This window comes from Balaenoptera acutorostrata, chromosome X (genome assembly GCF_949987535.1).
Source record: "Balaenoptera acutorostrata chromosome X, mBalAcu1.1, whole genome shotgun sequence".
Classification (NCBI taxonomy): Eukaryota; Metazoa; Chordata; class Mammalia; order Artiodactyla; family Balaenopteridae; genus Balaenoptera; species Balaenoptera acutorostrata.
In genome coordinates this window covers 117,349,805-117,374,038 of record NC_080085.1, presented here as the reverse complement: position 1 = coordinate 117,374,038, position 24,234 = coordinate 117,349,805, and the positions used below count along the sequence as shown (strand labels likewise).

Genomic DNA, 24,234 nt, shown 5'->3' with positions numbered 1-24,234 from the left:
AGTTCATGTTTTACCTTTCCTAAGTTTCTGGAATTTTTCTGATCCGTGGTTGGTTGAATCTGTGCATGTGGAACTTGTGGACAGAGGGCCAACTGCGCTCCCTGAGGCCAGTGGAGAAGGAAGAGGAACCACCAACATGACCAAACCAGTTTCTGTCTGACCTGGCTCTCACTGAGCCATCACTCTACGTCACAGGCCTCACCCTGCTCTGACTGGACACTCCCTCCTCACATCCAATGTTCACCGAGGCTATGAGGCCACGAGGCCACGTGGCTCTCCTTACCACTCTAGTAAATCAGTTTGCAGTATCTCCAGACCTTCTTGCAAAGCATCCATGTGTACGGGGCTACGGCTGAAATCGGCCTCCTGTTAGGTCCTGGGCAGGGTGGCATCAACTTTAAAGCCTTGCAGTCCACACAGTGAGAGTCAAAAGAAGGCCATTCACTATCGCCCTCTGCCTTCTACAGATACCTGGATGAGGGCCCCGACCACCTCCCTCATCATTTCATTCTAAATACCTCAGTGCTGAGAGGATCAGCAGGAAGAAAGATATCAAGTGCTTCCAGGGTCCCTAGGTCTGTGCTGGCATTCAGGCCTCTGCTTGCTGCTTGGAATTCCTTGACAGAAAACACTGCAGTAGTGGGTGCTCAGGAGAGAGGCAACTAGAATGGGGGTACTTCTCCCAGGGCAAACACTGAACCCTCTCTTCCTGTTCCAGAATGAAGTTCCCTGAACCCTGGCTTGGTTGTTCATGTAGACAGAATGGTAGCCACAGAAACTGCCTCGAACTTAGTAATTCTCTCTGAGCTCCCTTCAGAGGACCTGAATACTCGTATTTTCTGTCTCTCCTGAGAAAGAATGGGAGTAGGACTCATGGCCATCACGTATTTGCTGAGCACCTGACACCTGAAGAATTTAGATCACGGAGGGTGGGGAAGCTGAGTAACCAGACAGATACAGATAGAAATAGACAGACAGGCAACTTTAGATATATGAGAACTATTTCACTCTTTTATTTATAAAGAAGTCATTATGCATCAGTCTTGTGCCAGACACTGAGGATACAATGCTGAATAAAATTACAGACTTTAGATTCCTTTTTGTGAAACATGACATATGCCCCTCCCAAATTTTGCTGATGATAGATTCCTATCACTGGGTGCCTCATCATTTTGTATTCTTTTATCACCTCTAGTGTCAAGCTCTAGCTGCTTTCTTCAGACTGGAGACACTGGACACGACTCCCTTCTCCTGTGGAGTTTCTGGTGTCTAAGAAGGCTTGACCGCCTGCTAAAATTTCTCCTGCATATGCTACAAGTATAAGGCTGCTCACCTGTGTGGGTTCTCTGGTGTTTAATAAGGTGGGAGTTCTGAATGAACCTTTTCCCACATTCATAACATTTAAAGGGTTTTTCTCCTGTGTGAATTCTTAGGTGGGTGTGTAGATTTGTGTTATGACTGAAGCTTTTCCCACACCATGAGCATCTATATGGTTTTATTCCTTGGTGTGCCAGTAAGTGCTTATTAAGATCTGAACTCCACCTAAACCTCTTATCACACTGTTGACATTTATAGGGTTTCTCTTCAGTGTGAATTCTCTGGTGCTTAATTAGGTCAGAGCTAACTCTGAAGCTTTTCCCACATTCCTGACACTTAAAAGGTTTCTCTCCTGCATGGCCTTTCCCATGAAGATCCATACGTTTTGGAAGCTCTTGTCTGCAAGTTGTAAGTTTCTTTCTTTTCTTCCCTGGAAAAGCTCGATGCCGTTTCCGTACCCTGTGTGTACCACCATGATTTTCTTTGCCCGTTGTTTTCTGGGCAACTTTCATTCTGGCCTTTCTTAATACTTTGCGTCCTGATGCTTGTATTTCTAATGTAGAAAGAGATACACGTTGCTCATTTCCAGTGTCATTTTTGAGCTTTAACCCTGTTGGAATAAACAGAAGAATCAGACATCTGATCCCAGAACAAGAAAACTGTAGGAATGAAAAGAAAAATCAATGATGACAGCTTTTAAAAAATACAAGAACAAGTGATTTCTGGTCCAATCTGGACAAAACGGCATAGGCCCATTTCTCCCTGATCCTCCTTGCTAGGCACAACAACAAACCCATTCAAGAATGCAAGACACAATGATCAGAGAATTCTAAAAAGTGGTAAAAAGAAGGCAAAATGGTTTGGGACCCCAGAACTACAAGAGTAACACAGCAGGTGTCTTACATCTCCACACCCAAAAAAGAAGGCAAACCAGATCTAGTGTTTTCCAAACCTCAACCTAGCAACAGAAGGCTACCTGGATAGGCTTATTCCTTCCCAAATCTGAATGGGAAACCTTCTGACAACAGTAGAACCCCAGTGAGGAGACACCAAATTAAGCATGCAGAACTAGCAAGAGGGACCTAGCCACAAGTGGCCAGGCCCAGGAAGCCTCTTCATCCCTATAGGTCAGAGATTCCCACTGAGAGACACTCTGGCCTAGGTAAATATCTTCCTCACCATCAGGCAGCACCAGCGGGGACACAAGGGAACCCTAGCAGTACCATATAAACCAAGGAGACCAAAATAACACTATAAAGGCTCTGAAAATTAAACTGTCACTAGACACATACTCCACAAAAGTAGGAAAGAACCTGTGTGCTAAATTAAAACAGAGTGACTGCCCATTAAAATAAAATATTTAAATAGGACCCAGACTCTCCTAACATAATGGACAAAATGATCAGGATGCAATAAAAAAAATAACACGTCACACCTAGAACCAAAAAAAAAAAAAATCACAGCTTGAGTGAGAAAAAGCAATCTGACAAAAATGGAATCAGACTAGAAATCAAAACCAGAAAGACAACAGAAAAATCTAAAAATATATGGAAATGAAACAGTATACTGTTAAATAATCCATGATTCAAAGAGAAAGTCTCAAGGGAAATTTAAAAATACATAGTTAAATGAAAATGAAATTAAAATATATCAAAATATATGGAATGCAGCTAAGGGAATGCTCAGAGGAAAATGTATAGCCCTAAATGCTTACAATAAAAAAGAGGAAAGGTCTCAAATAAAGAATCTAAGTTCCTAACTCAAGAAACTAGAAAAAAAGCAAAATAAAATTAAAAGAAGTTGAAGAAAGGAATAATAAAGATCACAGAAGAAATCACAATCAAACAAAAAGCTTATTCTTAAAGAAAATAAAATTGATAAACCTATATCAACACTGACAAAAATAATAGGAGAGAAGATACAAACCATCAGTGTCAAGAAGGAAACTGGGTATATCTCTACACATTCTGCAGCAGTTAAAAAGATAATAAGGGAATACTATAAACAACTTATGTTCATGAATTTTAAAAGTTTGGAAAAATGGGCCAATTTCTCAAAATCCACAAACTACCAGAATTCAACCAATATGAAATAGATAATCTGAATAGCACTCTGACCATTAGAGAAATTGAATTCATAATTTAAAAGCTGCTAAAAAAGACATCTCCAGGTTCATATAGTGTTACTGGAGAATTCTACCAAATATTTATAGAATTAACACCACTTTTATATAATCTCTTCCAGAAAAGAGAAGAAGAAGAAATACTACCCAAATCATTTTATAAGGCCAGTAATTACCCTGACAGCAAAATCATACAAAGACAGTACTAAAAAAGAAAACTACAGACTAACATCTCCCATGAACTTAAATACAACAATCCTCAACAAAATACTGGCAAACTGAACGCAACAATAAGTAAGAATTATATACCATGATCAAGTAGGATTTACTGCAGCTATGCAAAGCTGGTTCAACATTTGAAATCAATCAACGTAACCGGGGCTTCCCTGGTGGCGCAGTGGTTGAGAATCTGCCTGCTAATGCAGGGGACACGGGTTTGAGCCCTGGTCTGGGAAGATCCCACATGCCACGGAGCAACTAGGCCCGTGAGCCACAATTACTGCGCCTGCGCGTCTGGAGCCTGTGCTCCGCAACAAGAGAGGCCACAATAGTGAGAGGCCCGCACACCGCGATTAAGAGTGGCTCCCGCTTGCCGCAACTAGAGAAAGCCCTCGCACAGAAACGAAGACCCAACACAGCCAAAAATAAATAAATTAATTAAATTAAAAAAAAATCAACATAACCTACCATATCAACAAGCTTCGAAAGATCATAATCCCATTAACTGACACAGAAAAGTATTTGACAAAGCCCACATCCATTCACGATAAAAAACACTCAGAAAATAAGGAATTATATCGACTTGATAAGAGCATCAACAAAAAAACCTGTACTAACATCATAGGTAATAGTGAAAGGCTTAAACTTTTTATGATAAAGTTGGGAATAAGGCAAGAAGTCGGCTCTCACCACTCTTATTCAACAAAGTACCAGAAGTTGGCGCTACTGCAACAAGGTAAGACAAAGAAATAAAAGGCATTGCAGATCATGTGACTGTCTATGTGTAAAAATCCCAAGAAATCTACCAAAAAAACTTCTTAGAACTAATAAGTGAGTTCAGTAGGGTCACAGGATAAAAGAACAAAACAAAATTAGTGGCACGCCTATACAAAAACAACGAACATGCAGAAACCAAATTTAAAATAATACCATTTACAATTGCTCCAATGAAAATTAGCTTCTACATACACGTAACAAACATGCAGAAGATCCGTACACTGAAAATTACAAAAAGCTGATGAAAGAAGTCAAGGAAGACCCGAATAAATAGACATACTGTGTTCATTGATTAGAAAGATCAACATAGTAAAGATATCAATCCCCCTCAAATTAATATATAGGTTTAATGTAATTTCTAGCAAAATTCCAACAAAGTTTATTTTAGACATAGATGAGCTTATTCTAAAATTTACATGGAAAGGAACAGGCCCTAGAATAGCTAAAATAAAATTTTATCTTGACAAAAGAATAAAGTGGGAAGAATCACTCTACCTGATAGATATTAAGGCTTCCTAAATTGTATAGCTACAGTAATCAAGACAGTGCAATATTGGCAGAGGGATAGACACATAGCTCGATGGAACAAAATAGATGTACACAAATATGCCCAACTGATCTTTGACAAAAGTGCAAAAGCAATTCAGTGGAGGAAGGCCAGTCTTTTCAACAAACGAGGCTGAAGCAACTGGACCTCCATAGGCGAAAAAATGAACTTCAACCTAAACTTCATACCTTATATAATAATCAACTCAATAAGAATCATGGACTTAAATATAAAATTATAAAACTTTTAGGAAAAACATAGGAAATTTTCGGGATCTATAGCTAGTCAGACTGCTAGCCTTGATAACAAGAATACAATCTGTAAAAGGAAAAAATAAAAAATTGGTTATCACAATTCAAAACTTTTACTCTGTGGAAGCCCATGGGAAGAGGATAAAAAGAAAAATACACAGCCTTGGGGAAACTCCTTGCAAACCACATATCCAAGAAAGCACTGGAATCTACAATCTATAAAGAACTCTCAAAACTCAACAGTTAAAAAACAACTTAATTAAAATATGGGCAAAAGCCATTTCACTGAAGATAACATAGAGATAGCAAATAAGCACATGAAAAGCTACAAAACATCATTAGCTATTAGGGAAATGCAAATCCAAAGCACAATGAGATAACACTACATACTTAGCAGAAAGGCAAAAAAAGTATTTTTTAAAAATGGTGATACTACTAAACAACGGCAAGAATGTGGAGAAACTGGATCACATCCATTGCTGGCTGAGAATGTAAAATGGTACAGCCACTTTGAAAAACAGTTTGGCATTAAACATGTAATTACCATATGAACCAGCAATTGCACCCTTAAAGGCATTTATCCCAGAGAAACGAAAACTTATCTCTACACAAAATCCTGTATGTGAATGTTCACGGCAGCTTTATTCGCAATAGCCAAAAACTGAAGACAGCAAAAATACCTTTCGATGGGTGAATGGTTAAACAAATTGTGGTATATCAATATCATGGAATGCTTCTCAGCAGTTCATCTGAACTACCGATACACGCAATAACTAAGATGAATTTCCAGGGACTTATTCTGAATGAGAAAAGTTAATCCCCCAAAGCTACATACTGCATGACTCTATTCATATAACATTTTTGAAATGGCAAAATTTTAAAACTGTAGAACAGATCAGTGGTTGGCACAGGTTGGTGATGGGGTGGGATGTGGGAGGGAAGTGTGTGTGGTTATAAAAGGGCAACAGGAGGGCTCCTTGTGGTTATGTAACTATCCAGTATCTTGATTGTGGTGGTGAATACACAAACCTCCACATGTGATAAAACTTTATAGAACTAAATACACACACATACAAGGAAAAACGGAAACATGAATAAGGTCAGTGGACTATATCAGTATTAATATCCTGGTTGTGATATTATATACTTTTGCAAAAGTTATCATTGAGGGAAAATGGGTAAAGTGTACATGGGTTCTCTTTGTATTACATTTTAAATATGCACATGAATCTACAATTAACTCAATAAAAAGTTTAATTAAAAAAATACAGGAACAAAATCTTAAAAATGTTAAGCTCCTATGAAGGTTCCTATCAAGGAATCTTCTCCTCTTCCTATGTATACACTTACCTCAAGGAGACTCTCCAAGACTGTCCTTGAACTCTTGGGGACCTCGGGTCTATGGTTCTTGCCCTTGTGCTAAACAGATCGCTTTAAGTTTAGGGTGCAACGATAATGTTCTGAGAATAAAACTTTGAGGTCATGGACTGCCATCTTAATTCCAGACTATTTTCAGGAAAAGTGAATGACTCTTTTCTACTTTTATTTACTCCCAACATTTAAATGGGCAGAATCTTAGATTCCACATCTTCTTTATACTCTACTGTGGTTGTAGGTGGATATGCAATGAGGAAGCGAAGAACTAAACCTATGAGGAGGACAGATGGAAACGACGTGGAGGGGGCGGGGAGTCCAGTGGTATTCCAGCAGACCTGCTTAGAGATGAGGTGGCTTAGACCAGATGGTGAGAGCAGAAGAGGTTGAGACGTGGTTGTACTCAGCACCTTTTGTTAAAAACTTTTTTATCTTATACTGGAGTATAGGATACTCCAACGGCATTGCAGGACCTATTCTGAAGACAGAGCTCAGGGCACTTGCTGACGGATCGGCTGGGGGGTATAACAAAAAGACCAGAATAAAGGATAACTGAGAGGTTTTGGGCCTGAGCAACTGGGTAAGTCGTGGTGCCCGCTACTGACATGGAAAAGATATGGAAGATGGGTTTGCAGGGCGGGGCAGGAGTATGAGAGATCAAGAACTCTACCTAGAATAAAGAAGTGAGACATGTATTCGTAAAAAGCTCTCCGGGTTGTCTGGATATGCCTTTCCTTTTCCCCACACCATCAAGCTGAGAACCAACCCGCCACTGGAACACTGGGACTCTCTCACAGGAGTTCATTTTCCATGAACTGAGGACGGGACAGATTACACAAGTTCTACACAAAGGAAACGAAGAATCTTTACCTAGAGAGGTGACAGTCGCATAGTTTTCCTGCATTACATTATTGTAGAGGATCTTCTGAGAAGGGTCCAGTAATTGCCATTCTTCATCGGTAAAAAACAAGGCCACATCTTCAAATGTCAACGGACTCTAAAGAAGAGAATAAGTTGTAGTTCAGTACTTGCCACGACAGAAGCCGTCCTATCACTCATCTCCGAATGACACGGGAGGCCAGTCACTGAAGATGGTAAGAGTATAAGATTTAAGGGAAAAGAAGTGAGATGAAGGAAGAAAAGGCACCAAAGAGATCAGTACACAGCTTGGGAGGTGCCCAATTCCCACAGGGCCAAGCCTAGTTGCCTAGAGAACACCTGGGGCTAACGCACCTCAGAGCACCTGCCGGGTACTGGGTCATGGGTAGCAGAGAAAAGCAGACAAAGCCACGTTCAGGCTGCCTGGAAAAGCTGGAAAGTACAGCTCACCTGGGACTCAGGCAGGATGAGCTCAAATGCCGTCTTCCAGCTTGGGGTGCTTGTCTGCTCAAAAAAGTCTAGAATCTGTTGAGCAGGCACAGCTGTGGGGGGAAAAGAACCAGAAAAAAATTTCTCTCTTTTCTATTTATGAATACCCTGAGCCAATTTCTACAATATAGGACTCCTTTGGTAAAGATGGCTCACCTTCGTGTGCGTGTGCGTGCGTGCGTGCGTGCGTGCGTGTGTGTGTGGTGTACTGTGCCAGAAGTGGCCTTCTCCTTGCAAACAAGAACCAAATATCCACCACTCCACAGAGCTGGTTCCCAGTTGACTCTTTCCACAGATTTCATGAAATAAAAGGAAATCCATTATGTTTTTCCTCTCATAAACTAAATTCTTCGCTGAGCTGGGCAAGAATTAGAGGTGTTTGAAAATGAAAGCCTCAGGTCCTCCAGTGTATGGTAGGAAATGTGGGAGATTTCTTTCATTACTTTTTTCCTGGTGTACAATTCTCTTCCCATTCTGCCAATGACAGCCCATTTCTGATCCCAATTTCTCCTCCAACTTGTAAAGGTGAGATGACCCTGCCTGTCCCTGCTCTATCTTCCTCTCTCCTCTCAAATTTCTAAGGAGCAAGGTCCACATTGTGAATACCAGGGTTCTGTGATTTGGATGTTTCTGTACCACAGAATGACCCTCACCTTCACCCACCACTGGCCTACTATACTCCCGCCAGAGAGACATCCTAACTGCCAGCAGGGCTGGGCAGTTGGAAAATTCCTGTGACATTCTAGCTGAACCAATTACTACCACAGCTCCCAGGAGAAGAGAATTATTATGAAGCTCCTCACCTCTTCCACATAAAAGCTGGGTTTCTTTCTGAGTATTCCAGCCCAGCTGTTCTTGCAGTACCCAGTATGTATTCCAACATTCTTTCTGGAACACATCCATTGGTTGGGGCTCTGCTGGCTTCCACTGAAAGCCTGGGGCCACTGCTGTTCCTCCCAAGAGCAATGTCTCATGGGCTGTGACCTAGAAATAATCCCCATCCTCATTAGCAAAGAACTTTTGGTTTTGGGGTGGTGGTGGAGGAACAAACAAGACTAGAGCCCAGGTTTGGGGAGCGTGTAACGTTAAAGGAAGTCATTTTTAAAAACGATGAGATACTGCACCATGGTTTTCTCACAAGGAACTATACACGTGATCTAGGAAGATTAGGCTAAAATGAGAGAAGTTGCGACCGCTGCCGGCCTCCGGCCCTCCACAGGTGGCCACAGCTCAGGCCACGAGCAGGGTGGGGTAGGCTGCCCTCTCGCTGCCTCCACTCTCTTGCTTTCTAGACTTGGATCCTTGACCTAGTGGATTTGTATCTTCTAGTTTTCTCTAAAAAAATGAGGACGCGAATAAAAAAGGTTTTCCTGTCAGTCAGATTTTCCAATCCTCCCATGCCCAGGGAACGATTTCATGGAGAAAGGGGATGCAGTAGAGGGAAAAACTGGGGGAAGAGTTGGACCCTAACTTTCCTCCATATGCTTCAGCTGTAATAAGATGCCTGTGTTCCTCAAGGTGGACTCTCGAGGAAAGGAAGTGTGCTGCCATCTCCCAAGGACAGACCTTGGTTCCCCACTCACCAGCAAGGCCAAGGCCGAGCACTGAGGGAGGCCACAGGGCTCTTTCCTCCTGGCCCTGAGATGTGTGTCCCCACCACAGAGGGCACCACCCCTCAGCACTTTCTCTCCACTTTTCTGTTGGCACTTTTCTTCTTTCCGTATCCCTGTTTCCCTTTTTTCTTTCTATCTCTTCTCTTCCTCTGCAGTCTCCCCAGAGATGTTTGATTTATACTTCGGCTGCTACCCTCGCTTGCCTTTGATCTCTAAATGCTGTCCACGCTTTCAGGTTTTCTTCTCCTTCCCCAAGTCTTTCTTGCCTTTTATTTCTCTGTTGCTAAGTCCTGTCTCCTCGGCCATGCTAGACCAGGCCCACCACCCTCAATTCACCCTGGCCCTGAAGAGGGCAAAATGCATTTCTTTTCTCAAAGGCCAGGTAAGACTCCCAGGAACTCCGAAACCTGGAGGCTGACTGTCGCTGCAAGTCTGTGATTTCAGATCGCACTTAGCTGTTCTAAAGCAACAACAGAAGAGTGACCTAATCCATCCCATTCTCCAATTAGCAGCCCCCGCCCCGGACCTTTACCCTATTTCAGTGTACACGTAAGGAATCTTTCCGCTCACCTCATTACTTATTCCACCAGGTTCTTTCTGAAAACGGTCTACCAGGGCCACAGCCTCTCTGATGCTCTGTGGATGATACTTCTGCACCCAGTTCTGGATATCCCTGGGCAGAATGGTCAGGAACTGCTCTAGCACCAGCAATTCCAAGATCTGCTCTTTTGAGTGGATCTCTGGCCTCAGCCACTGATGGCATAATTCCTGCAGTTGGCTGACAGCCTCAAGTGGTCCAGGTGCTTCAAGATAATAGAAGCTCCGGAAGTGCTGGCGAGCGCTCTCAGGACCAAGACTGTCCATCTGTGGGCTGGATTTCTTACTCTGACTGGAGCTCTCTTTCACAGACCCCTTAGTCTCCCACAAAGCCTCCACGTGTGGGTACAAGCATGCATTCACGTTCAGATCACTCATCATCATTTGCTCTAGGAATAGTTTTACTCCTATGTGTGATATCCTCCTGGGCCACCTTTGACAACTGAGGCCTTGTCAGGCTTGGTACAAAACCAATGAGTGGATCTTCTCCCCAAGGTCACTGAGGGAGGGTAGAAAAAAAAAGTACACGTCAAGAAGAAAGCCACATGACACATATTTACTTGCTATTTATAGTTATCAGAGAAGAACGAACAGAAAAGTTCCTGTCCTGCCTCGCCTTTAAAATCAACTGCCACTCAGGATGACTCAAGACTACTTCAGGACATGTTTTTCCCCTTTCCTTTGTTACCCAACTTTGAAACAAAGCACGGCTCAGGGAAGACAAATGTCAGGTGATCACTTTTTCTTTTTTCTTTAAGGTTGATGGGTGAAAAAACTGGCACCCATTCACTAAAACGAGCTTTGATATCATCCAATACTTCATCTGTGTGCCCCCTGTCCCACCTTTACAAATGGGGCATATTTGACTTTCTCTAAATTGTAATAGATCACCCCAGTTTTTTGTCTTTAGTCAGGGGGAAAACAACTTCTCTGCCCCTTTGTCCTCTTATGGAGACTGATGTCTTTGCTTCATGGAACATTTGATATTCTCTTTTCCATCATATTAATATTGGAAAGGAAACTGAGGTGGCCAGATCAGAAAAGAAGTAAAGTAATTAGAGAAAAAGTAACCTTATTCCTCTCAGCAAGTATCTCCCCACTAAGCAATCAAATGGCATCAACACTGGTTTTTTTGGAAAGACTTATAAAGGGCACTGAGCGGCTTTGTACCTGTGTCTGAAAATTTTTGCTTACTTTACTGGAAAAACTGACAGTTGGCTTTGTCTACAAGATACCCAAACGTCAAACTGTAAAAAAGGAAAGGAGAAACGGTGACGATTAAGGTTCTTCAGAGACAGGAAGGGTCCTTGTAAACGTAAGCCTTCTCTTGACTTTACACTTCCTCAGGGTCATAGAGATCTTTAAGCAAGGCTGAGGATGGCCTTGAGAGTCTGCTTTTCTCGGAGGTGATGCAGCGGAAACAACAACAAAGTTCTTTCAAGGATGCCACCGGTATTCAAAGAAATAATCTGGCTGGTTCCTTGCTGCCTGTCCAGGCTCAGGAGGTACAGGGACACTTCCTGTTTTTCTTTGTCAGCCAAAACTAATGTCTCAGAAGCTGAAATGACCCTTTCTCCAGTGATATGCTCATACGCCAGCGGAAACCGGCAAGTTTCGCTGGGCTCATTCGTAGGCCTTACGCCCCATCCCCCGTCTACACCTACAAGTGGGTCCAGAAGGCTGGACCGACCGCGAGGACGCCCGCGTGCTCTCAGCACACCGGCAACCTCCGAGCGTGCTTCGGCAGCAGCCCTGGGTTATATCTGCACACAGGGTACAAAGAGGTTGCTTCCGGAGATTAGAAGTGGCTGTAGGAGACTGAGTGCCGGCCTCGCTGAGAACAGGTCCCGCCGGCTCTCAGGCCGACCCGCCGCCCGGCAGCGACGCCACCGCGGAAAGGAAAATGGTGCGCGCCCGCAACCCCGCTCGCCGCCACGCAGCTGGCGCGTGCGGCCGGCATTTCTCGGGGGCCCTCCTGACCAAACCCAGAAGGAAAAGCAGCCTGTCGGTTACCTCCACCCAGCTCCGGCTTCCGTGGACGCCACTTCCCTCTTTCTCGGCTCGGCTGTGACGTCGTCACGCCTCCCGCCCCCACGGGGAGGAAGGAGGGTCCGGTTCCCGCGCTCCCGGGGGCGATGTCGGGAAAGCGCGAGGCCCCGCGAGCGGCGGGAGCACGGGGCGTTGGCAGCTCGGTTCCAGCCCGAGCGCTCTAACGCCCCGAGACCCTTCCCCAACTCGCCATTTTGGGGTCTCGGGCGGTGGACTGGCCCCAACCGGAAAAGGAAGAATGCGTTTCCGGTGGCTCCGTGACAGCCACGCCCAGCATCGCCGTCCCTCCGCCTGGGGAGGCGCAGCACAGCCACGCCGGAACGGTCTCGCGGGTCCTTCCCGTCCCGGGTTTAGCCCCGGATGCAAAAAAAAAGAGTTCTGGTCACCGAGTCTCGGGCCCGCGGGAGGCCTAGCGGCGCCCCGAAGGCGTCTCGTCGCCTGGGAACGATGCAGCCTGCTGACGCCCGACGCCGTGATCTCGGACCCCCGACTTGCGGAGTGGCGTCCAGATTACTCCTGCGTCGCGTTCTGGCAGTCGGTGGCCCTTTCTACCGGGAAGTTCGCCTGGTTAGGGCCACCAACCCCGAAAGTCATCCCTAGGCTCGTCCCGGGACTCCTTAGGTTAAGAGGCCTTTGGTCCTCCTGGTCAGACCCCTCGCTAGGTCAGGAATAACAGTCCCTTATATTTTTAAAACCCTTGTCTGGTTCGCTGGCACGTCCTTCCCAGCTATTATTGTTTTATTCTTGTTAGGTAGGTTTTAACCTTATGGTGTGGGTTCCATTTATATTTCTCCTTGACATATAAAAAAATTGAGATGTAGGACGCGATGTCCGCAGGGTCACTTGGATGACCGGTGGCAGATTGTAGACCAATTTCGGTCTCCTGTTGTCATACCCCGTGTTTCTGCTACTACGTTATGCTTCCCTGAAGGAGAGGAACCTTGTTTCGTCTTATATCTTCTGTAATGCTTAGCATAGTCCTCTGGAGAAGGCCTCTTTCTAAGAACCCGAATATCTCGGGTTGTCAGTGTCTCCAAATTTTCAGTGTTTACCTAGTGTTGAGCCATTTGGACAGAAGTTATCCATCTGAATCAAAGAGGAGAAACTGTATGTAGCTCAGTTGTACAGTGGGGATGAAATTGACCTCTTTTGGAAATCAGTGTGAGAAACCACTCAGGCTAGGGAACCAGAGCTCTGCATGCCTGGGAGGAAAATAAACAAGGATCACCTGTCAGCCTTTTTATATGCAAATGAGGATTACTCTCAGAAGATAAGGTCAATCCATATTTGCAAAGTAAAGCTGCCCAGAAGTGTGCGAGAGGACACAGTGCTCTGTGATTGTAAACCTAGTAAAGATGTTTGCTTCACCAGAGAATCATTTTCAGAATGATTCCTTCAAAGCTCTGTTCCTGAGGTCAGGCATTGTCAACCGAATGTTTTATGACAATGAAGGGGAAGTTAGAGCACTGTTGCTTCTGGACAAGTCCCAGGCTTACCTTTCAGCTGAGTCACTAACCAATGAGGACGGTCGGATAACGGCATTTTCTTTTTCTTTTCTTTTTCCTTTTTATTTGAAATAGTAAGGTTTTTAAACCGTGTGGAGTTTAATATTAATCTGCCAAAGTTATCCCTTGTAATTGCCTTCAATAGAAATTATCTGTAGATTATATAGTTAGCCGTTTAGAACGAATATGGACATAAATATAATGATCTCTTCAATTTTCCTTATAACCTACTATGGCTTATATGCTTCAAAGAAAAGAGAAAATTCTTGAAAAGGACTAGAGACTCCAGGAAGACAAGTTGTAATTCACTTAAAACAAATTTTATTACATATTATTAATATGGTTAGTGGTAAAAGCATACATTGAGTCATGTTTTCTTTTATAAAACTCTACAAAATTAAAGTAAAGGTTTATAATTTAAACCCATAACACCCAGATCCCATCCATAGTTATGTCTTGGCTAATATGTTTGAAACACTAAGTAAAAAAGAGAAACTATGTAAAATCTAAAGGGCATTTTCTTTCCCCTAAACACTTCAACCTCGATTCACCCAAGGAATCAAGATGTGATCCTGGGCAGCAAACAGCATTATAGGTGGAAGCAACTTGAAGAAGATCTTGCAATTTTTGAATAAGGTCATATGAGCAGGACAAAGAAGGAAAAGGAATTTCTAAAATTAAAGCCTACAACACAAAAATGTTGTAATTTCTAACTGGGCCAAGAGTTGGGATAGAGGAATTTGTTTAGCAACTGCATAGGAAATCTTTACAGAAAGGAATCTGAAGATGTTCTGGAAGGCTTAGCAGAGGGCAATTGTAGATAAATTCTTGAGAAATAGAGAGAATTAGAAACCAACTTGGAAGAGAAAGGATGTGGTTAAATGAGAATGAGAAAGAAAAGGATTGCCTCCAAAAACCAAAGTTGTGATTACAAAGGGAGTTGTTTGGAAAAGAGGAAAGACAGGTGGAGAATAACAGCAGGCTGCTGAATTGAAATTATCTGCTGTAAGACAGAGTTTGGACTCCCTCCATGATTCTACTGATACTACAAAGGAATTTTAAAAGTTTTATTTCGTGCTGAAGGAGATGCAACAGGTAGTAATCAAAGAACAGTTCTAATGCAGATTCCGTTGTAAAAGTGGTAGCTTTTGAAACTGAGGCCTCATAATATTAAGGAGTTGTTAAACATGACTTTGACTTCTGGTTCTAGTAATTAGATTTTTCAAACAGCTTTATTGTGATATAACTCACAAATCATACAATTCACCCATTTGTAGAATGCCAAAAGTCAGTAGTTTTTAGTATATATGTAGAGTTGTACTACTATTATGGCAATCCATTATAGAATTCTTACATCACCCCCAAAACAAACACCAAACCCTTTAGCTGTAACTCCTCATTTCCTATAATTCCCCCACCAACCCTAAGCAACCACTGATCTACTTTCTTCTCTATACATTTGCCTATTCAGGACATATCATATAAATGGAATCATACAATATGTGATCTTTTGTGTCTGGTTTCTTTTATTAAGCCTGATGTTTTCAAGCTTCATCTATGTTGTAGCATGTATCAATACTTCATTTCTATTTTACTGCTGAATAATTTTCCATTTTATGGATAGACCACATTTTGTTTTGTATGGATATACATATTGAAGTGTTTAGGGGAAAAAAATATGGCTTTTATTTATTTATTTATTTTTATTTTTGGCTGCATTGGGTCTTCGTTGCTGCGCGCAGGCTTTTCTCTAGTTGCAGCGAGCGGGGGCTACTCTTTGTTGCGGTGTGCGGGCTTGTCATTGCGGTGGCTTCTCTTGTTGCAGAGCATGGACTCTAGGCGCACAGGCTTCAGTAGTTGTGGCACATGGGCTCAGTAGCTATGGCTCGCAGGCTGTAGAGCGCAGGCTCAGTAGTTGTGGCGCACGGGCTTAGTTGGTCCGCGGCATGTGGGATCTTCCCGGACCAGGGCTCGAACCCATGTCTCTTGCATTGGCAGGTGGATTCTTAACCACTGCCCAAAACCAGGGAAGCCCAAAAACCAGGGAAGCCCAAAATATGCCTTTTAGATTTTACATAGTTTCTATTTTTAGTGTTTCAAAATGTATGGATTACATTTTTACCATTGTATGGATAAACATGTATTACCGTCGTATGGATAAACAAGATGGATCAGTTAATGGATATTAGGGTTGTTTGGCTATTATGAATAATGCTGCTATGAATATTCATGTACACATCTTTGTGTGGACATATGTTTTCATTTCTTTTGCATATATACCTAGAGGTGTAATTGCTGGATCATATGGTAACTCTATGTTTAACTGTTTGAGGAACTGCCAGACTATTTTCCAAATAAGCTACACCACTTTATAGTCCCACCAGAAGTGTATAAGGGTTCTAATTTCTCCACATTCTTGTTAACACTTGTTATGATCTGTCTCTTTTGTTAGCTCCATCATAGTACACGTGACATGGTATCTCATTGTGGTTTTCATTTGCCTTTCCTTGATAGTTAATGATATTGAGCATATTTTCATGTGCTTATTGGCCATTTGTATAAGGATATTAATATCAACTGCAAGATTTATCAAACATTTTGAGGGTGTGATATCAACAAGCATTGTCTAATATTTTAAGATTTTCCTGGGTCATTCCTACTGCCTCTTTTCTGTGTACCTATTGCAGGCAAGAGGCACTCTTAAACCTTTCCTCCTGTAGAAGAAACACACATAATCCCTTCTTCGTAAGAAATTATATGACCATAATGAAATGAGTTTTCTTTTCAAGAATGGAAGTCAATTTTTATTCAAAAGTGCTTGTAAGATAGATTGAAGGGTAAAAGAAAATGCTTCAAAACAAACCCATTTTTCCTTTCACTGATCTTCATATTCCTGAGCTCTTGGGGAGAAAGAAAAGTTAGAAATTCTCTTAGTGCTAGTTGGTTTTCTTATGACACATATGAAGACTCAACTGTTTCAGCCACTTGTAAAATATTTAGATAAATTGCAGCTGTTAAGTAGTGGTGGTGATTTTGCACATTCCAAAATTATATAAGAGGATGGAGTGATTCAACAGTAAGCTTCTAAATTCTTCTTAAAAAGGTGCTGAGTATAAAACCTCAAATTTCTGATTATGATGTTTAGACCCATAAGTTCCTTTATGACTTCAGTAAAAAAAACTTTAGATAAAGTGATTTCTAAGGGATTTTCCCAGAAAAAAAAAAAGTGAAAACAATACAGTGATTCTGTTGTTGTTGCTATAAAACTTCTTCCATACTCCCTGTCCCCCCCTGGTACCACAGGCTTTGTTTTCACTGTTAGGCTGGGCATCTCATTTTACCTTTGAACGTGGCTCTGCCGAGCCTTTCACTTTACTTTAGCGTGGTACTGATGCTTCACCCACGAGACTTCTGCCAGTCTCACGTGCTACCTTTGCTACAGGGAGTTGTGGTTCTTGCTCAAGGTAAGTCCACAGTTCCCAGGTCTCCTTTTGTACCACTTGGATTTGGGGGCCAGGGATTCTTATGACCCCACTTTTAGTCTCCCTTTGATATAAAAGACAGTGAAATCTGTTCTGGCTTCTTTTATGAGAGGACTTGAGAGTAAAAGTATAAACGTAAAAGTAGGCATGTGATGTACAAATATGAATGTAAAAAGTATGAACTTAGCCATCCTTTGTAGTGACCTCATAGGAGCCTCCAGTAAGGCACTCATACTGCTGTTTGAAATATGACTACAAGTGGCTAGAAGGTCATTAGTCCTGCTGATCAACAGCAGATTACTCTTTGAAATTCCTTCCAACATTGTCTTACATTGACCCCAGTGCCAGGGACTTAGAAGAAAGGAAATCTGCCAGTTTTATCTGCCCACAGTTGACACAATACATGTGTGCACCAGGCACTGTGCTAAGTGTTTTACATGTAATATTTTGTATAACATCATCTCATTAAAACAAAGCAGAGGACAGCAGTGCCTGTAAAGTTTGCCGGAAGGGGAACTAAATTAGGGACTGCGGGAAGACCCCTATTGGAACACCTTTTTTTAGTGCCTAAGGGCAATTATCTGGGCCTTCTCGTTGCTCCAGCCCCAGGCGCAATGCTCTAAGTAGGAGCAACATCAGTTTGGTGACATCATAAGAGCCGCATGGGGGCTGTTACAGTGGCCACGGTGGTGAGGAGAGGCCACATCCTTACGAGCTTTACCATCCACATAAATTGCCATCTTAACCAGAGAGAATGCTTAGTAATAATGTCAACTTTACTCCCCCCAACACATTTCATGTCCTCAACACATATACCAGCCCTGCCCTGCTGTATTTGACTTTGGCCCTGGTCCCACCATTGGTGATCATATATCAACCTCTCTCTGATACCCCTCTCCCTTGCCCTTCCTAATCTTCCTAATCCCTGCCTCCCTGTCCCCCACACTGATTTCCTCCTGTGAACAATATGGAGCAAAGAAAGGGAGAAAATAAGAGAACATTCGTTTTTTTAATTGGCTAAGAAAACCAAGGAAAAACTCGTACTAAACTGGGGCAGGGCTAAGACAAGGCTGTTAAGGAAAGGGAAGCAAGGGTGTTTCCATCACTTGAATTGCTATTTTGGACAGCCTGTTGCCAGTAGAATTTTCTCACCTGCTCTTTCTCCCAAATAATAGTTGTTAGGTGTCTTCCTCCAGAGCCATATCCTGAGATACCTTCCTGGCATCACAGTTCCCTACTCCTGGAATACTGCCTGGTGTGTGCCTCGTCGTGGTTGTCATCAGAATGTATATGGATCTTGTTTTATGTTCTTTTTTTCTTTTTTGGGGTCCCTGGGTGGGCATGAACCATAATGTTGTTTTTTAAGCCTTTCCCAAATTTCTTCCCATGAGGATTTTCCTACGTATAGAAGAGTTGGAAAAATTGGACCGTGAACACCTCTATACCCTCCAGCAAAATCCAATGATTAGCTTTTTGTCATACTTTATGGGCATCATTGTACATTTCTGTGTAATAGTTCATCACATCCATGCATATTATTTATTTAGACAGCCTCTTATTTTGGACATATTCCTTGGTTCCAAACTTCCACAATTATAAGTACTGCTTGCTGAAAATCTCTGAGCACACAGATCCTCCTTCCTGAATTTTTAAGGCCCTTGACAGCTGATAAACTGAAACACTGAGTGAGTGCCCCTGAAATACTTGTCTTTGGGAAAGAGCCTAAATATACTGCTGGAGAATAGAAAGTACGAGAGATTCCGAAGCACAAGTTCCTTGAAATTCCAAGGAGTCAAGAACTTCAAGCAGGCGCAGTACCCTGAGACACCGTGAGTGTGTGTGGGGTGAGGGCGTCACTGGAGTCTCCTTGTCCTGCCCTAGGACGTCCACTATGGTGCAACCTCCCTTCCGGAAGCTCTGGTGGCTGGGGCTTGAGTCTGAGGCTACTGTGCTGCTTGGCTGATGCTGAACTGATCCTAGTCAAGGGGACATCACATCAAGGGATACCTCCTGTGGCGCTTTCTTGGCCCAACTCAGAGCTGATGTCAGGAGGTGGGTGTCTAAGGGACAGGACCCTGGTCAGAAACAGCCCAGTCTTCATCCCTGGAAAAGAAGTCCTCGCCCACTGAGTCCACATTCCCATTAATCTCCTGTACCGTGTCCCTGGAGAGGACCCTCTTGCTGGGACCCTGACACCCCACGGCTCCTGGGAGAAGTACACAGTCACTGGAAAGAGCACAAGGTCCCCTTCAGCCCCAGATCCATCAAGAACAGTTCTAGAAAAGAGGCAGGGGGTAAAGGGGAAAAATGGTCGGGCCAAGAACAGGTTTCATGGGGGAGAAGGGGAGCAGGCCTGCATTTGAGATGGGGGGAGACAAACAAGGAGGGTGGGGTGACACGTGTGGGTGACAGAAAAAGGACCCTCTGCAAGTGGCGGGAAGGGCCCCCCAAGAGGAGCACTCAGGAGGGGGAAGGGCACTGTGGAGAGACAGTAGCATCTGTCACACCACCCGGGGCCATCATCACTTTGTCTTCCATGGTTCCCTCAGGAGGAAGGAGAGAAAGTCTGGGGGCAGAAAATGCTGAAGGCGACAGAAATCACAATGACAACAGCATCCCCCAAACCCAGTCCCTGCTCCTTAGGACTAAACACTCTAAAAAGAGAAGGCAACTAGGGCTTAACAATATCCAAAATGGTGAGGTCATAGTAAAGGAATAGCGGCCATCTTTCCCTGCCGGCTGTAGGGCTCCTGTCATCCAGGGGCCCTCCTTCTACATTGAACAGGACTCCCCTCCCCACCCGGTCTGAGGCTCCCCTCCCTCACACAGAGAAATCTTGTAACTGGGGGCACTGGCAAGGGACGGGTCACCAAAAGGAGCACCCAACCTGGGAAATTCTTTTCTTCACAGCTGAGACTCCATTCCTCCGTACAAAGACACCCAAAGGGGGGATTGGATCACAATAAAGTGCCTGCCAAGCAAGCACACTGCTTCTCTGCTGGCCCTGAAACTGCCCTCCCCGCCCCCAAGAGACACTCTACTGCTGGGAGGCACCGGCCACAAAAAGCCCAGGCCCAGGAAACATTCCCCGTTGCCCACTGGCAGGGGCTCCTGCCTCCAGCAGCCCCCCACACAGCAAGCATCCCTTTCTCAGAGGCAGCAGGGGGAATCCCTTCCCCCGCCTAGAATCCCAAGGCGGCCCGGCCTGGGGAAGCGCCTTCCATTTCCCCAGGCAGCATCCCCAGCAGCCTGCGGTAAACCAAGCAAACCAGAACAGCACCGCAGACGCTTGGAAAATCACGCTGTCCTCCCAAGCACAGCCCACGGCAGGAGGCCAGGGCCTGCTCGCCAAACCTCAACAGGGGGACTGCAAGCTAGAGCAGCGGTCCCCAACCTTCTTGGCACCAGGGTCCGGTTTCCATGGGAGACAATTTTCCCACGGACGGGAGTGGGCGGGGGTGGTCCAGGCGGTAACGTGAGCAATGGTAGCAGCAGACAAAGCTTCGCTCACTCGCCCGCCCCTCACCTCCTGCTGTGCGGCCCGGTTCCCAACAGGCCTCTGACCAGTATCAGTCCTCGGCCCGGGGTTTGGGGACCGCTGTGCTACAGTACCCAGCTGCAACAGAAGCCAGTGTCTCCTAACACGACACCAAAATGTCCAGGACACAATGGAAAATCATCCTTCATACAAAGAACCAGGAAATTCACAACCTGAGTGAGAAAAGACAATCAAGTGACACTAACTCCAAAATGAATTAGGTGTCAGAATTATCTGACCATGATTGTAAAGCATCGATCGTAAAAATAATTCAGCAAACAATTAAATGTTCACACGGGCTTACTTCTAATAGCCAAAAGCTGGAAACCACCCCCAGGTCCTTCAGTGCGTGACTGGTTCAACAAACCGTGGTACGTCCATACCATGGGATGCTGCCCAGCAATAAAAAGGAACAAATACTTGTTACACAGAAGGACGTGGATAAATCTCCAGTGAATTATGCTGAGTGGGGGAAGAAAAAAAAGCCAATCTCCAAAGGTTACAGACTATATGATTCCATTTACAAAACAGTCTTGAAATGACAAACTTCTAGCAAAGGAGAACAGATTCGTGGTTGCCAGGGCTGAGGGGTCTGGGAATGGGCAGGAGAGGGGTGGATGGGAAGGACAAGGTGTGGGTGAGTCTACAAAGGAGCAGCCGGAGGGCCCCTTGCAGTGATGAACTGTTCTGAACCCAGACTGGATTCATGTCAGTATCCTGGTTGTACCTTGTGCTATAGTTTTGCAAGATGTTATCTACCACTGGGGAAAGGAGGGAGAGGGGAAAGGAGACCTCTCTATTTCTTTCAACTGCCTGCCACTCTACAATCATGTCAAGATTAAAAGTTTAATTTAAAAGAGGGACTCTACTAAGAGATATTCCCCAGCCCCCTTCAAGAAAAACCCCAAACCACCCTTTCTGAGGTCTTTCACTCCACGCTGAGGAACCTTGACTTCAGAAACTCTTTCTTGTTAGTATCCACGCTCCACCCTCTCGGTGTCAGCGAGGCCCTTCCACAGCCCTGACTGCTGACCCTAATATACAGCTAACAGATTTGGCCGCGCGGCTTGTGGGATTTTGGTTCCCTGACCAGGGACCGAAGCCGGGCCCTCGGCAGTGAGAGCACAGAGTCCTAACCACTGGACTGCCAGGGAATTCTACGCCTAAGAGTTTTGTTTGTTTGCCAGGGCGGGGGTCTTGCTCTGTTGCCCAGGCTGGAGGGCAGTGGCTGGTCACAGGCGCCATGTGGTACTGATCAGCAGGGCAGCTTTGACCTGCTCCATTTCACACCTGGGCCTGTTCACTCCTCCATAGGAAAGCTGGTGGTGCCCCGCTTCCGGGAGGTTCCCAGATTGAAACTGAACTTAGTGCAGACACGCGATCACAGAGCGCCCTACAGCCCGGAAGTCCAGGGCTCAAGGGGTTCTCCCGCCTCGACCACCGGAGTAGCTGGGACCGCTGGCGTGTGCCACCGCGCCCGGCCAGCTCACAGTTCTAAGCACTGACCACGTGCCAGCAGTGTGATCCAAATGTACGCGCTGCTCTCCCTTTAATCCTCAAAACAATACCAGAAGCCATTTTACCAAAGGGGAAACTGAGGCGCAAAGAGGAAAGTAACTTGTCCCAAGGCACTGAGCCAGTGGGCAGAGGGCAGAGCCAAGATTCGAACCCCTTCGATCCAAGCTGACACTGGCTATTGCAGCAGTGACCTGCCTCCCTGTGGAAACAGGCACTCTTCACTGTTCCCTCTGTGCGCTTGGGGGGAAATCTGGAGGATGGAAGTTCCAGACTAAACTACAAAGTCACTTGCCCGTGTAGGTCTACTCAGGGCAATCAAGAGACTCCGGGTGGGGAAGTCCGACACCGTGATGTCCCAGTCGCGGCCACCAAACCGCACATAAAACATCTCTGTCTCACTCACTCACCTATTCCCTCAGTCTCGCAACCTCTGTCTGCATGTATTTTAAAAGACTCACAGCTTCTTGGCAAGTTGTGCGGGTGCAGCTTCTGCACGCTGTTGTGGATCTCCTGGGACGGGATGGTCTGCAGCTGCTCCAACACCAGCAGCGCCAGGACCTGCTCCAAGGTGCGCATCTCAAGCCAAAGCTACCCAGCCGTGGCAAAGCTCCAGAAGCCGCCTGAGGGTTTCCCGGGGACCCACGACCTCCTGGAAGCGGAAGCCTCCAAAAGGTAGCAGCTCCTGCACTTTCACTATTGGAAGCCCGTTCCTCCTGGGAGCCCTTGTACTGAAAACCAACCGCGCTCAACCGGGAAGTCGCCCCGAGCCCCTTGCGAGGATGCGAGGCGTCGCCCCGAGCCGGCGACCCGGAAAGCCAGGTCCAGACCAAGGAGTCCAACTTGGCCTCAGTGGGTCTCAGAGCTGCGGCGCGCAACGCGGCCGCGCGCCTGCGCCCTGGGCAGCTGCCCCCGGTGAGCCTGGGAGGGCCGTGGGCGCTGAGGCGGTGAGTCCCGGAGCGGTCAGAGGGCGTGGCCGTCCCTGGGGCGCGGGCGCGGGGAGCGGGGCTCCCTTCCCGCTCGGGCTGCGCTAACCGGCCGCTTCCTGCCCCGATGCGGGTGCGGGCACGGGAAGGAGCGACGGGCGGCGGGCCCCTGTCCGGCCCGGGTCCCCGCCGCCGCTCCCTGCGACCCGGCCGGGCCTTCCCGGGCTTCTCCGGGGCGGGGAGCGCCCCTCCGGGCGGCGGGACATTCTCCCCGGGGAGCACGCTCGGGCCGCACCGCGGCCACCCGATTTTGATCCGGCTTTTAGGCTTGTCCCCCTATCCTTTCCCCGAGTGCCCTCTCTTTACACCCTTCTTCATCCACGGGCCCTGTGGGCCGGCTTCATTCAGGAGGCTTTGAGGAGAAGCCATCAGCCCCGGGGTGGAGTGAAGTTTTCCTCCGGAAGGGCCGACGGGGAGAAAGCCGGAGGGTCAAGTCCCTGGTCGGCGTGGTGGAAGGTTGGGGACCGTCCGCGGAGGGCTGCCCAGCTGTGAGGCTGGAGCGCGCTCAAGGCGGGTCCGTAGCCCAAACCAGCACGGTCCCTGGATGCCCTCCAGCGACGGTTAGGTGCCTTGGCGGGGTGGGGTGGGAGGAAATAGAAGCTTCTTGGGAAGTGAGCTTTCCTGAGCGCTTCCTCTGTGCCAGGCACACTGCTGTTCCTTTCCCTGCGCTGGGATCCGCCTCAGGAACTTATGTGAAAGAGATGCTGTGATTATCTCGTGTTAGCGACAGAAGCCCTGGGCGTCAGGGCCTCAGAGCTAGCATGTTATCACGAGATGGGTCTGCCGCTGAAGCCCAGGCTGCCATCAAGATAACGGTGCTATGGGGGCAGTGTCCATCTGGGATGACTGGGTGGGATCATGAGCATAGTTTTCCTTGTCCCACCACTCCAAGGAAGAGGACAGGTACGTGAGGCGTCCTGGCAAATGCAGACAGAGAGGCGCCACGGCACACGGGGCGGTGGGGGGAGCGGGCA

General features: G+C 45.9%; 1 protein-coding gene across 7 annotated transcripts; it reads right to left on the bottom strand.

The window, feature by feature from the left end:
* Positions 1-989: 989 nt before the first annotated feature.
* ZNF75D (zinc finger protein 75D) lies at positions 990-23,140 on the bottom strand. Of its 7 annotated transcripts, none has more exons than XM_057538469.1 (6): positions 22,685-23,140; positions 10,159-10,684; positions 8,779-8,959; positions 7,937-8,028; positions 7,478-7,604; positions 990-1,927 (listed from the first exon to the last, which is right to left on the bottom strand). In XM_057538469.1, exons 2-6 carry the CDS (start codon positions 10,567-10,569, stop codon positions 1,218-1,220), a joined length of 1,521 nt encoding a protein of 506 aa, XP_057394452.1. In that variant the 5' UTR covers positions 10,570-10,684; positions 22,685-23,140; the 3' UTR covers positions 990-1,217. The 7 variants fall into 7 exon arrangements, with proteins under 7 accessions (XP_057394452.1, XP_007174565.2, XP_028020394.1 ...); XM_007174503.2 differs by lacking the exon at positions 22,685-23,140 and adding an exon at positions 12,199-12,482; XM_028164593.2 differs by lacking the exons at positions 10,159-10,684; positions 22,685-23,140 and adding an exon at positions 12,199-12,481.
* Positions 23,141-24,234: the final 1,094 nt, after the last annotated feature.

Excerpts from the sequence above, each read along its gene's own strand:
- ZNF75D (XM_057538469.1), bottom strand. The coding sequence starts at position 10,569 with ATGATGATGAGTGATCTGAACGTGAATGCATGCTTGTACCCACACGTG. Across the intron at positions 8,029-8,778 it reads CCAGCTTTTATGTGGAAGAG|CTGTGCCTGCTCAACAGATT; the intron begins GTGAGGAGCTTC and ends TTCCCCCCACAG. Across the intron at positions 7,605-7,936 it reads TCATCCTGCCTGAGTCCCAG|AGTCCGTTGACATTTGAAGA; the intron begins GTGAGCTGTACT and ends TCTCTTCTTTAG.